Source organism: Triticum dicoccoides, chromosome 1B, assembly GCF_002162155.2.
Source record: "Triticum dicoccoides isolate Atlit2015 ecotype Zavitan chromosome 1B, WEW_v2.0, whole genome shotgun sequence".
NCBI lineage: Eukaryota > Viridiplantae > Streptophyta > Magnoliopsida > Poales > Poaceae > Triticum > Triticum dicoccoides.
The window spans coordinates 1,409,006-1,419,991 of record NC_041381.1 but is presented as its reverse complement, the minus strand read 5'-3'; the positions used below and the strand labels follow the sequence as shown (position 1 = coordinate 1,419,991).

The following is a 10,986-nucleotide window of genomic DNA, read 5'->3' as shown; positions in this document are numbered from 1 at the left end:
GCCAAGACCCACGCCGGCCGCCCCGACTCCAAGACCCGCGCCGCGCGCCCCGTCCCCGTCCGCCTCGCCCCCGGCCCGCGCCCCGCCGCACGCCAAGCCCTCGCCCCCTCCCTCGGCGGCCGGCCACCACCCGCAGCTGCCGACGCCGGCCACGGCCGTCGACCCGGCCAACACGCACGGCAGGAGCCCCAACAAGTCCTCCACGCAGTCCGCCGGGGAGCGGGGCCGCAAGGCCTCCCCCCCGCCGGGCAGCAACAACGGGGGGGCCAGCAACGGCGTCGTCATCGCCGTCGGCGCCGTGCTCGCCTTCCTCGTCGTCACCCTCATAGCGGCCGCCGTCCTCTACACCAAGAAGCGCCGGAGGGGGCGGGACGACTACCGCCCCGGGTTCCGGTCGCCGCCGTTCTCTTCAGAGCTGCCACCCTCAGGTTCAGGTAACTAACAGTAGTTCAACCTCACTGTGCTGAACTCTAAATTCAGTGCACACTCACTGACTCATTCGGTCAGTCAGTCATTCTTATACCTAACCTAAGCATACATTTTTCGCAGTTCCTTCGGGCGGCGGCGACTCGGCGAACGCGGCAATGTCGTCGTCGGCCGACCCCTCCGTCCACACCAACTACAGTGCCGGCAGTCCCAGGCTGAAACCGTGCGTGTCCGACATGAGCGTCGGCAACTCGCGCTTCTTCACGTACCAGGAGATGTACCAGATCACCGACGGCTTCTCGCCGCGCAATTTGCTCGGCGAGGGAGGGTTCGGGTCCGTGTACAAGGGCCGGCTGCCCGAAGGGAAGGACGTGGCCGTCAAGCAGCTGAGGGATGGTAGCGGGCAAGGGGAGCGCGAGTTCCAGGCCGAGGTGGAGATCATCAGCCGCGTGCATCACCGGCATTTGGTTTCTCTTGTCGGGTACTGCATCGCCAATAGCCAGAGGCTGCTCATCTACGATTTCGTGTCGAATGACACTCTGCATTATCACCTTCACGGTACGCTTCTTAACATTTTGCTTTGTTTGTGCAATGACCATTTCCATATGTAACTTCTGGCTGTACAAACTGAAGTTGTTCTGAAATGTATGCGACCACAGGACAGGGAAGGCCTGTTTTAGAGTGGTCGGCTAGGGTTAAAATCGCTGCCGGTGCTGCTCGTGGAATAGCGTACCTGCATGAAGATTGTAATGCTCTTTCTTGCCCTTTTCATTATTTTCCCCATTACTTTTTGAGAAAAAGAAAAAGAATCATTTTCCCCATTTATCATTCCGGTTTTGTCCTAACCTGGCTGCATTCTTTGCCCTTTTGCAGGCCATCCAAGGATTATTCACCGAGACATCAAATCCTCAAACATTTTGTTGGATAATAACTTTGACGCACTGGTAACTGCATTCCCCAAATGTGTCCGAGAACATCTCATATGATATAGTTCATATACTGACTAGATGCTGTCCATGAATTTAGGTGGCCGATTTCGGTCTTGCAAGACTGGCTTTGGACGCTGTAACACATGTGACTACACGGGTTATGGGGACATTTGGGTGAGTAAAAAGTATGTGCAAATTCAGAGGCGTCTACTGTCTTTTTATAGAATTGATGACTAAAAATGTTCTCTTTTTCTTTCTTTCTTGCAGATACATGGCTCCGGAGTATGCGTCAAGTGGCAAGCTGACTGAGAAATCCGATGTGTTCTCTTTTGGTGTGGTACTATTAGAGCTTATGACTGGTCGAAAGCCTGTCGATGCATCAAGACCATTGGGTGATGAGAGCCTTGTTGAGTGGGTAAGTTATAGCACTCAACTTATTGCCTAAAGAAATTGTTCCTGTTTTTTTGTCGTTGACTAGAACAGTCATGTAGTACAGACTTACTTCATCGCATGTATTGGTAGTTCTAGAGGTTATAAGTTCATATTTCACTTTAAATGCCGGGTTCCCGTATTTTGTGTGATAACTCACCAGCCATACAAGGATATCCAGGCATTTCTTCCTCAACATGAATTTGGGTGCTTATTTGTTCTCTATTGAAATGAACATGTAGTTCCTCCCACATGTTCCTTAATTTAGTTGGTCTGTTGTTTTAAAAAAAAAACCTTGCAAACTGACATTATTTGCAGGCTAGACCGTTGCTTAGTCGAGCTCTCGAGACGGGAAAGCTGGAAGAGTTGGTCGACCCCAGGCTTGAGAGGAACTTCAACGAGGTCGAAATGTTCCGTATGATTGAATCTGCAGCCGCCTGCATTCGACACTCGTCATCAAAGAGGCCCAGAATGAGCCAGGTACGCATGGCCATTGTCTATCTGACCACCTTACATCACTATATCATGTGGACATTCCTAGAGCCAATCAAATGAGATGCATGCTTGGGTTGGAGGTACCAACCACCGTTTGATAAACAAGGTTGATTTAGGTAGTCTTGCCCCTGTCAAATCCTTCTACCATCAAGAATAAATTGTCCTTGTTAACGAAACGTCGACATCTTAACTTCCGAGCCTTGTGGTGAACCTCGCACCGCATCCAATGCACACACGGACAAAATTGTGTGCCAACTTTGCTTCCTAATCTTTTGTAGAAGAAAAATTACAAAGTTTTATTTTATTTTAATCCCTCCGTTCACTTTTGTAAGTCATTTCAGACAACTCAAAATGGGCTGTTTTATACATTGTCTGAAATGTCTTCAAGGTCTTATAAAAGTGAACAGAGGCAATATTTTGTTTGGTCAGAGGATTAACAACTTGTCATTCATCTCACTCTCCTTTCAGGTGGTGCGGGTCCTCGATAGCTTAGCGGATATCGACCTAACCAACGGCGTCCAGCCAGGGCAGAGCGAGCTCTTCAACGTGGCAAACACGGCGGACATCAGGATGTTCCAGCAGATGGTGCAGGGCAACCAGGACGACAGCTCCGCCTTCAGCCAGTATAGCTGGATCAGTCGCAGTAGGGCCGACGCCGAGGCCACCTCCTCAAACTCCCGGATCTTATGACCGTCTTTGTTTCCGTGCTCCACATGTACGTAGCCATTCTTCTCGACCCACTGATTCGGCCGGGCTGTGTTATCGACCATCGAAAAAAGTCTGGTGTAATTCTCGCCTTGTTACGATGATTGCTCGCGTGTAGATCGCACGAGCGAGGAAGATGTACTCTTGTTTGACAAATCATTAAGCTAGAAGCTGTTGTTGTGGTTGGTAACTAACTTGTTAGGCTGCCTGCTCTTGCTGCTGTTGCCTAACTGAAAGAGCACAATGTTTGAACTTTCTGTAGTCTTTCTTTTTGTGTTGTTGGCTTGACAATGATGTTGATTGAGGCCACATCTAAAGGGAGAAAAGAGAAAGGATGCTGATGATGACTTGTTCAAGTCTGTTTGACTGACAATATAATAGTCTTGCTTTCTTCCAATATATTATCAGCATATGTATTGTATGATTTGCATGGTCAAGGCGATGTCGATGTTTCGCTAACCCTAAGATGATGATTCATTCTTCTTCTAGACACATTGAAGTCTGGTGAGAGGCTACATTCTAAGACCAAGAAACCCTTGAAATAATTCTTTATGACCTCTCAAGCTGAACATTTTTCATGATGGCGATTTCAGATCAACATCAGCTACTATATGTGATACAGTTCTTTACCTGCATCAGCAGCTAACATATGACTAACATATGAAAAGGTTTTCAAAAGGTACATAATTAAGATGTGTTTTTTCACTCACCTGCCATGATTTCAGGCAGATTTCCAAACTTTAACTCCACCTTCACGTAAATGACACACTGTTAATAACTAGCAGCAATTCACAAAATTACCTTCAAATTCACTCACTTTTATGTCAGTCACCAGTGACAACCCAAGTTTGCACAGAAAATCTGAAGAAAAGATATTAATCTTTTTATGTCTATCGTGACCACAATAAAGTGCTATTCTCTCAGTGTCCTCTTCAGATTCTGTCTGAGCAGAGGCAATCTGCATACACTATCTAGTTATCTATGGGGAGGTTGAGGGGGTAAGACATACACCTAAGTGAAACCTACATCCATACATCACATGCTACAATCACTTATGCGCCGTACTGTATTTAGTCCGAAGTATTGCATTCTTTGTTCCCAGCTGCCATGGACAGGAGCTCCGCTGCGCAGCAAGCAGAGCGCCATCCTGTTGTTCAGATGATGATCCCTGTAGTGCAGTTACTAGGAACGTGAGGCCACAACCTTTCTTGATGACTGAGATTCAGAGTCAGAGGTATTGATCCTTGATCGTCTTCACGAGCTCTTCAACCCTCTTTATAATTTTAGGGTTCATCAGGTCCCTTGCCTGCCCAAGGAGAGTGCCCTCCCTGCTGCTATAATATGCATCGATTATAGCGCTTGCCCAAGTGTGCAACACCTCCGGACTCCTGCAATCCACCAGGTTATGTCAAATCAGATTGGAGATTACACAAAATAATCTTCTTTTTTTTGTGAAAGACTAACAGTACTTACGTGAATAAGGTATCGACATTCTCGCCTTGAAGTTCAGGACCAGGAGTAAAAGCGTCATTCAACGCACTCAGGCGTTCTGCTGGATCCTCAATCATTATAAGATGCTTCAGTATTCTGATGTCCTTTGGCATTTGCCTCTGGAGATTGGCCACAGCAGTCATGTATAGATGGAACATTATGTCTTTTGCCTGCAGAATGTTGGATTTTGTGATGAAATTGTACAGTGAAACAAAGATGGGAAAGAAGGATGCCAGTATGCAGAGCGCCAGATCCTTACGTCCGATTTTGTGATGTCGGTGCCCTTTGCAGCCGACCAAGCTTTTGAAAGCATCAGCACCAACGCGGAGTCTAGCTCCTTCTTCTCGGCCAAGTCATCGATCTTTCGGCACGCAGCGTCCACTGAAGGTGAATTGAGTATGTCCTTTAGCTTTAGTTCCGCAACATTCAGCGCTTGAAGACTGCCAGACATGTCATCATGAGCTTGCAGAGCATCCACACAATCATTTCCAAGTGTCGCCAACTCTGCAAGCAAACCGATGAACGAGAAAAATGATGAACCAGGGAAACAATGATCTGTTACATGACATCAGGAGGGGCATAAGCCATCAAAGGCAACAGCCGTTAAGACATGAAAGAGGAAAAATGTCAAATTTGCAGAAAAGTGACGATCAAATTCTCAAGTGTCTCACCTTTTTGCTTAGCAGGGTCATCCTTATACGACTCTGCGACATAATACAGGTGGTTGAAGAACTCCACCGTGAAATCTTTACGGCGCTTAGCAACAACCTCACCAATTTTATCAGACGGTGTGGATTTCACTAACTCAAATAGTTCATTATGCCTTTGTACGTCCTCGTCTACCTGAAAAGCATAGTAGGGAGGAAAAACTAAATTAAGACACACCACTAGCAAGTGCCAAGTTAAATCATGAAATGAAGCATCATGCATCCTGTACCTCTTTCAGTTTTCTAGCCAGCCTGAGAAGGCCGTGCTTCATCTCAGGATTTGTTTCCGCGTCCGCTCTCTCTTGGCAGCGCTTGAAGAAGTGCGGCCTTATGTTGTCCCACTCCCTGCTGAACGCGAGCAATTTCCTCCAATCCGTCGGCGTAGGCTTGTCGACCATGAAGACACCAATCAGCTTGTCAGATATCTTGACCATTTTTAGGTTGACGTTGGCAGTAGTAGCCCTGTCGTCCGCCTTGCCCGCGCTTCCTTCAGAAGGATGATCTTGTTCGTGCGATGAAGCGGTGGCCATATGGCCGTTCGCATACCCACTGCTCGACGGCGTGTCCTCGGTGTAATCGTCGGGCACTGCTGCTGCGGCCACGTCGCCGACCGCTTCCACGTTGGAGCATCGTGGCTGCGGAGGGCCACGGAGCATGTGTTGTCCTGAGATGAGGAGAAATTGTAGATATGTTACCGTTCCATAAAAAGAGGTGTTGTAATTCTTCAGAAGTAGCTCAAGAGGGACACAAACACTGTATGCCGCACACATATGACCAGACAGACGTTAGTAAAGCCGTGGTTTGCGTTTTAGGTTCCGCTGTCAACCGACTAGCGTGCGCGCCTAACAAGCCGATATGCAGGAAGTCGAGCGCCGAAGACTTTGTTCCGAGCACGGCATAGGTTGGATTGGGTCAATTTACAGTCAGACAAAGTTTTAGCCTTTTGCCGTTTTGAGAGGGGACAAAAGGAGGGCAGCTGCAGCCATAACCAGATAAACATCTTATAACCCGCTAAATTGTGAACAAGTGGGCATCAGAATTTCAGGAAACAGTTATAGCAAATGGCTGCAGGAAATCAAAGCATATGGGCCTGCTAATTCTGGAGATTATATATCAAACCAAAGAAAGCATTATCAATTGATAAATAGAGCAGTAAAATCGACTGCGAAGTTAGCATAGCAATCAACCATGTATAGGTGGATACGCATGAAGAGGAACGTACCATCGCCGGCGCACGGAGGAGGGGTGTAGGGGAAGGCGGCGCAGGTGAGGTATATGGGCGGAGGCCGGCGGAGAGGGAAGGAGCAGCAGGGGAGGGAACGGGGGCGCCGGAGCGAGGCGGAGGTGGAGGTGCCGGCGGCGGCGGCGAGGTAGGGTAGGGAGGCGATAGCAGCAGCCTGGTCGGGAGTCATGCTGGTGGTCTGGTCTGAGTGTCCCTCCCACGGACTCCACTTGCCTGCTTCTCTGCCGCACACCCACCCAAAAAGGCCCAATGGGCCGCACTCGCCTCAATGCCTCTTGTTTTTTCTGTCCACTGGGGGCTTGCAGCACACTCCAATCCTATTTTACCTACTTCAAAAAAAAAAAAACCTTTTAGATGCTCTCTGAACTTTGAACTCCTAGGAGGGCCTCTTTGGATTGTGAGATTTACACACGAATCTTAGGGTACGATATCAACAACATTTATTTATTTTTTGTAATTTTTGATTGTGCTATTCATTAGGGGGTTGCTATGCGTCAGCCGGTGGATAACTAGAAAACATCCGCCGCCTGGCCAGCCGTTGGATTGATGCGGGGAGCAGTCCGAATTCAGCTAAGTATTGGTCAATTCATGCATATGCATCTCCATCTCCATCACACGTGAATGTGATTATCCATGAGATTCCCTTCCACTAGTCATAGATAAGATCTTGTATTACACATGGGTCACCCGTTTAGTTTAGAAATATCTACATTTTGGACTAGCAATGAACTGTGTATATTCATCGCGGATCTCGTACCTATTGCAATTTTATTAGGTTTATCAATACTTATAAGAAAGAAATGAGTGGCAAGTTTGCGTTTTGGAGACCACGTCGCTGTCGGAAACGCTGACTTTTCAACTTTTTTTAGTAGGTGTTAATATATTTTGTCTACAATAAGTAGGACAATTTAAAGAAATTTGACTTAGGACAAAGCTATAACTTCAAGTATTCTGAAAAGGACGGAGTTATAAAATATATAATCATGTAAGTTCATTTGTTTAAAGTTCGTGGATTTTTAAAAATTCTGCATACACGTACTAGTTTAAACACTCAGAGAACAATGACAGTACTAGTTAGATTGCATTGCCATCAGGGTGATTGCCGAGGAATCACCTGTGACGCTTTTCTTGAGCAAGCACAAGTAGAGAAACTTGGGTTGTTATATGATACAATCAACATCCATAGGAAGTCAAAAAAAATGCACAACACAACCATATTAATCCTGCTTGTTGAGTGCTGTAGTACAAGCAGATGGATCATGGATCCCATTTTGTGATATGCAGCTCACATCCGAGCTAGGGTTTTGAGCCTGAGTTGCGCGCTGTGCTGCGGCTGCAGCAGGCCGACGGGGAACGGCGCGTGCGTGTAGGCCGGCGAGAGCTGGAAGGAGAAGCGGCGCAGGATGATGGCGAGCCCCATCTTGGCCTCGAGCAGCGCGAAGTTCTGGCCGATGCACACCCGCGGGCCCCACCCAAAGGGGAAGAACGCCGGCGCGTCGGCGACGGATGCCCTGGAGACCCCCTCGGCGAACCTCTCCGGCCTGAACTCGTCGGCGTCGGCGCCCCACACCTCCTTGTCGTGGTGGACGCAGAGCAGCGGCAGCATGAGCACCACGCCCGCCGGGTACCTCACGCCGCCGAGCTCCATGGGCTTGTACGTCTCGCGGTGGATCGCCGTCACCGGCGTGTACAGCCGCAACACCTCGTGCAGCACCATGGTCACCACCCTCAGGCGGCTTAGCCCGTCGTAATCCGGCGTGCCGGCGGCGCCGAGGACGCGCAGGACCTCCTCCCTGGCGCGGTCCTGCCACTCCGGGTGCATGCAGAGCAGGATCATCGTCCATGTGAGCAGCACCGACGTGGTCTCCGCGCCGGCGAAGTAGAACAGCTTGCACTCCCCGATCACGTCGTCGGTCGTGATGCCCATGCCGGCGCCCTTCGAATCCCCGCAGTGCGCCATGTTGGACTCGAGCAGCAGCCCGAGAAGGTCGTCGCTCGTGGCCTCGCCGGCTCTCATGGCGTTCTCTCTCTTGGCGACGATACCCTTGAGGACCCTCTCGATCTCGGCAGCGATCTGCTTCATCCTTCGGTTGGCTTTTGTTGGCAAGAAGAAATAACCAGGGATGTGCATCTTGCTCATGGCGAGCAAGACGAGCTCAAGCTGCTCCCCCTGAAGCTGGAAGACCCTCCTGCCCTCCAGGTAGCTGCTGCCAAATGCGGCGCGAGAGATGACATCCCCTGTCAGGTTCTGCATGTCAGGCCAAACATCCACCTCGCATGGCTAGGGCTAGACCCTCCCATCTCTGCACCAGCTCGGTGCAACATGCTGCGAAGGCCGGCAACATGCGCTGAAAATTGGTCCAATACCAGTTTCATGACCGTTTGTGCCAGTTTGCCATGTCAATAACACAACAAAAATAGTATGTATTTATGTATCACCTTGAGCTTCTCCAGATGGAAGGCAGGGTTGATGATCCTCCTGTACCTGGCCCATTTCTCGCCCTCGTGGCTACCCACGCCGTTGTGCAACATCCTCTGGAGCCGGCCAAACTTGAGCTTCTCAAAGTGCCCGAACTTGTTGGACAAAACCTCTCGCACCAGTTCAGGCTTGGTAATGGTCACTCTGGGTACAGGTCCAAACCAAGTGATTGACATCTTACCTGTCAAACCATCATGCATGAGCAAGCTTCTTGTTAGCCATGTTTCTTTTTTAGTTTTACGTGTTTCCATTTTCATTTTCAGTTAGTCTATATATCTAAGTGGAGTATTTGTTAACTTGCTAGGAATATACATACATAGTATGTCGTTTAGTTTGTAGAGATCGATGTTGCTAGAACATTATTTAACTGGCAAAGTGACCAGCGCAGCCACTATGACAATGGCCGGTATATGCACGGGCAATGACATAATGTCTAACACTTTTACAAATTACGATGGCATATGCACGGGCAATGACTTAATATCTCTATCACCTTTTCAAATTCCAAAGGAAAAGCCTAAAGAAACAATTGCTCATGCCATTAAATTTTTCATTTTTCCTCTGCATTTGTTTAGGTACATCTATAAAGACACATCGGTTGTGATCCACTGATAAACAGAATAAGGATTATTTTCTTGGACATGACTACACATTTTGCTATGAACGCACTTATTTGACAAAGACAACGTCAGTACTGATTCTTGATCTCTGGCTAAATCCTAGCCAGAATTTAAAGATCCGAGGGTCGATACAATTTAGTGGTGTGGATTAGTGTAGTATCTTGAGGAGAACCCTGTATGGTACTTTTAGTATATACAATATATAGTTAGATTTGTTTCCTATGCATTCTGAACGAACGGTTGGTTACCCGAAGCGTGACGCATGCTCGATCGGAACCAGCCCGAACCGGTAGGAATCCGACACATGTTAAATATGCACCCACTAAAATAAGAAGGGTTGAATCTAAAGTCTAGAGTTGTGTCGTCATCACATTATCCGACACATGCTAAATATGCACCCACTAAAATAAGAAGGGCTGGATCTAAAGTCTAGAGTTGCGATCATCATCACATTAGTGTAATGTGGGTAGCTTTTCTTGACTATTGAGTAGAGTAGGCAAGCAATCATGCAGCATTTGTTTACCTACGTGGTACCGTAGTTAAATGAGTTATCACCTACGTGGTACTCCAGTTACCATTAGGTTTACATGAAAATTACCGGGGCATCAAAATGGCTCCTCCAACATTCTCTCCACATGCAAAAATAGTGGAGCACAGAAAACCTGATGTCATTGTAAATTCTCGCTATTTCAAAGATGTAAAATGTTTTATTGCTCAAACTGTCGTTTTTTATTGAAAAATTGTTTTCACATAAAAAAATTCATCACGATGAGAACTTCAAAACTAGATCTCATGTTGACATGTTTTGATCACTTTTTTGGTGAAAAGTTACTGTAAAGTTATCAGTTATGTTGTATGTATATTAACATGTTATTTATACAGAAGTGGCCGGAGATGTGTTTTAAACGACTTCTTTCCCCTGGGTCAAATTTACAGTGGTATTTATATCTAAGTTATCAGCTTCGGATGCATGCATTACCGTGCTACTTGCACATAAGTAATTGGGGTATGTTTCGATAACTTTTTATTAGGGTCTAAAGTTACCGCGTTGTTTATACCTAAGTTATCAGGTCTATGATGTGTGAGTTACCATGATATTGACAAAAAAGTTAAAGGAGGTATATTTCGTCAACAACCCTCCCCCACTCCTCACCACCGTCGCCAAAGTTATCAGGACTGAGGCGCATAAGTTACCAACTCTACGATGTGTGAGTTATCATGTTATTCACACAAAAAGTTACCAAGGGCATATTTCATCAACCACCCTCCGCCCACCCAGTCACCAGATTTACCAAAGACTGGGGTACATGAGTTATCAGGTCTACGAGGTGTGAGTCACCGTGCTATTGATATAATAGTTATCAGGGGTATATTTCATCACCCCTCCCTCGCGAAAAGTACTAGGACCGAGGTGCATAAATTATCGGGTCTCCAATGTGTGAGTTACCATGCTATTCACATG

At 47.3% G+C, this 10,986-nt stretch overlaps 2 protein-coding genes and 1 pseudogene across 2 annotated transcripts in view; 1 reads left to right on the top strand and 2 right to left on the bottom strand.

Annotated features, from left to right (window-relative positions):
• LOC119349915 (proline-rich receptor-like protein kinase PERK8) overlaps positions 1 to 3,340 on the top strand; it is a 4,485-nt gene extending 1,145 nt beyond the window's left edge. Inside the window, exons 2-9 of the mRNA XM_037618009.1 lie at positions 7 to 434; positions 550 to 984; positions 1,086 to 1,172; positions 1,300 to 1,370; positions 1,453 to 1,529; positions 1,623 to 1,770; positions 2,103 to 2,264; positions 2,748 to 3,340. Of these exons, the coding sequence (XP_037473906.1) occupies positions 7 to 434; positions 550 to 984; positions 1,086 to 1,172; positions 1,300 to 1,370; positions 1,453 to 1,529; positions 1,623 to 1,770; positions 2,103 to 2,264; positions 2,748 to 2,969 (1,630 nt within the window). The 3' untranslated portion in view covers positions 2,970 to 3,340. The remainder of the gene's footprint in view (positions 1 to 6; positions 435 to 549; positions 985 to 1,085; positions 1,173 to 1,299; positions 1,371 to 1,452; positions 1,530 to 1,622; positions 1,771 to 2,102; positions 2,265 to 2,747) is intronic.
• A 432-nt stretch (positions 3,341 to 3,772) lies between these two features.
• LOC119314897 (uncharacterized protein At4g37920-like) lies at positions 3,773 to 6,629 on the bottom strand. Its single transcript, XM_037589586.1, has 6 exons — positions 6,405 to 6,629; positions 5,413 to 5,846; positions 5,147 to 5,318; positions 4,735 to 4,979; positions 4,458 to 4,645; positions 3,773 to 4,372 (listed from the first exon to the last, which is right to left on the bottom strand). The coding sequence occupies exons 1-6, from the start codon at positions 6,592 to 6,594 to the stop codon at positions 4,213 to 4,215; spliced, it is 1,389 nt and encodes a 462-aa protein (XP_037445483.1). The 5' UTR covers positions 6,595 to 6,629; the 3' UTR covers positions 3,773 to 4,212.
• An 862-nt stretch (positions 6,630 to 7,491) lies between these two features.
• The window catches only part of LOC119314890, a 5,774-nt pseudogene continuing 2,279 nt past the window's right edge, over positions 7,492 to 10,986 (bottom strand).

Coding starts and splice junctions, on each gene's coding strand:
- LOC119314897 (XM_037589586.1), bottom strand. CDS start 6,594: ATGACTCCCGACCAGGCTGCTGCTATCGCCTCCCTACCCTACCTCGCC. Junction 5,319..5,412: donor TGGCTAGAAAACTGAAAGAG/GTACAGGATGCA, acceptor TATGCTTTTCAG/GTAGACGAGGACGTACAAAG. Junction 4,373..4,457: donor AATGTCGATACCTTATTCAC/GTAAGTACTGTT, acceptor GGTGGATTGCAG/GAGTCCGGAGGTGTTGCACA.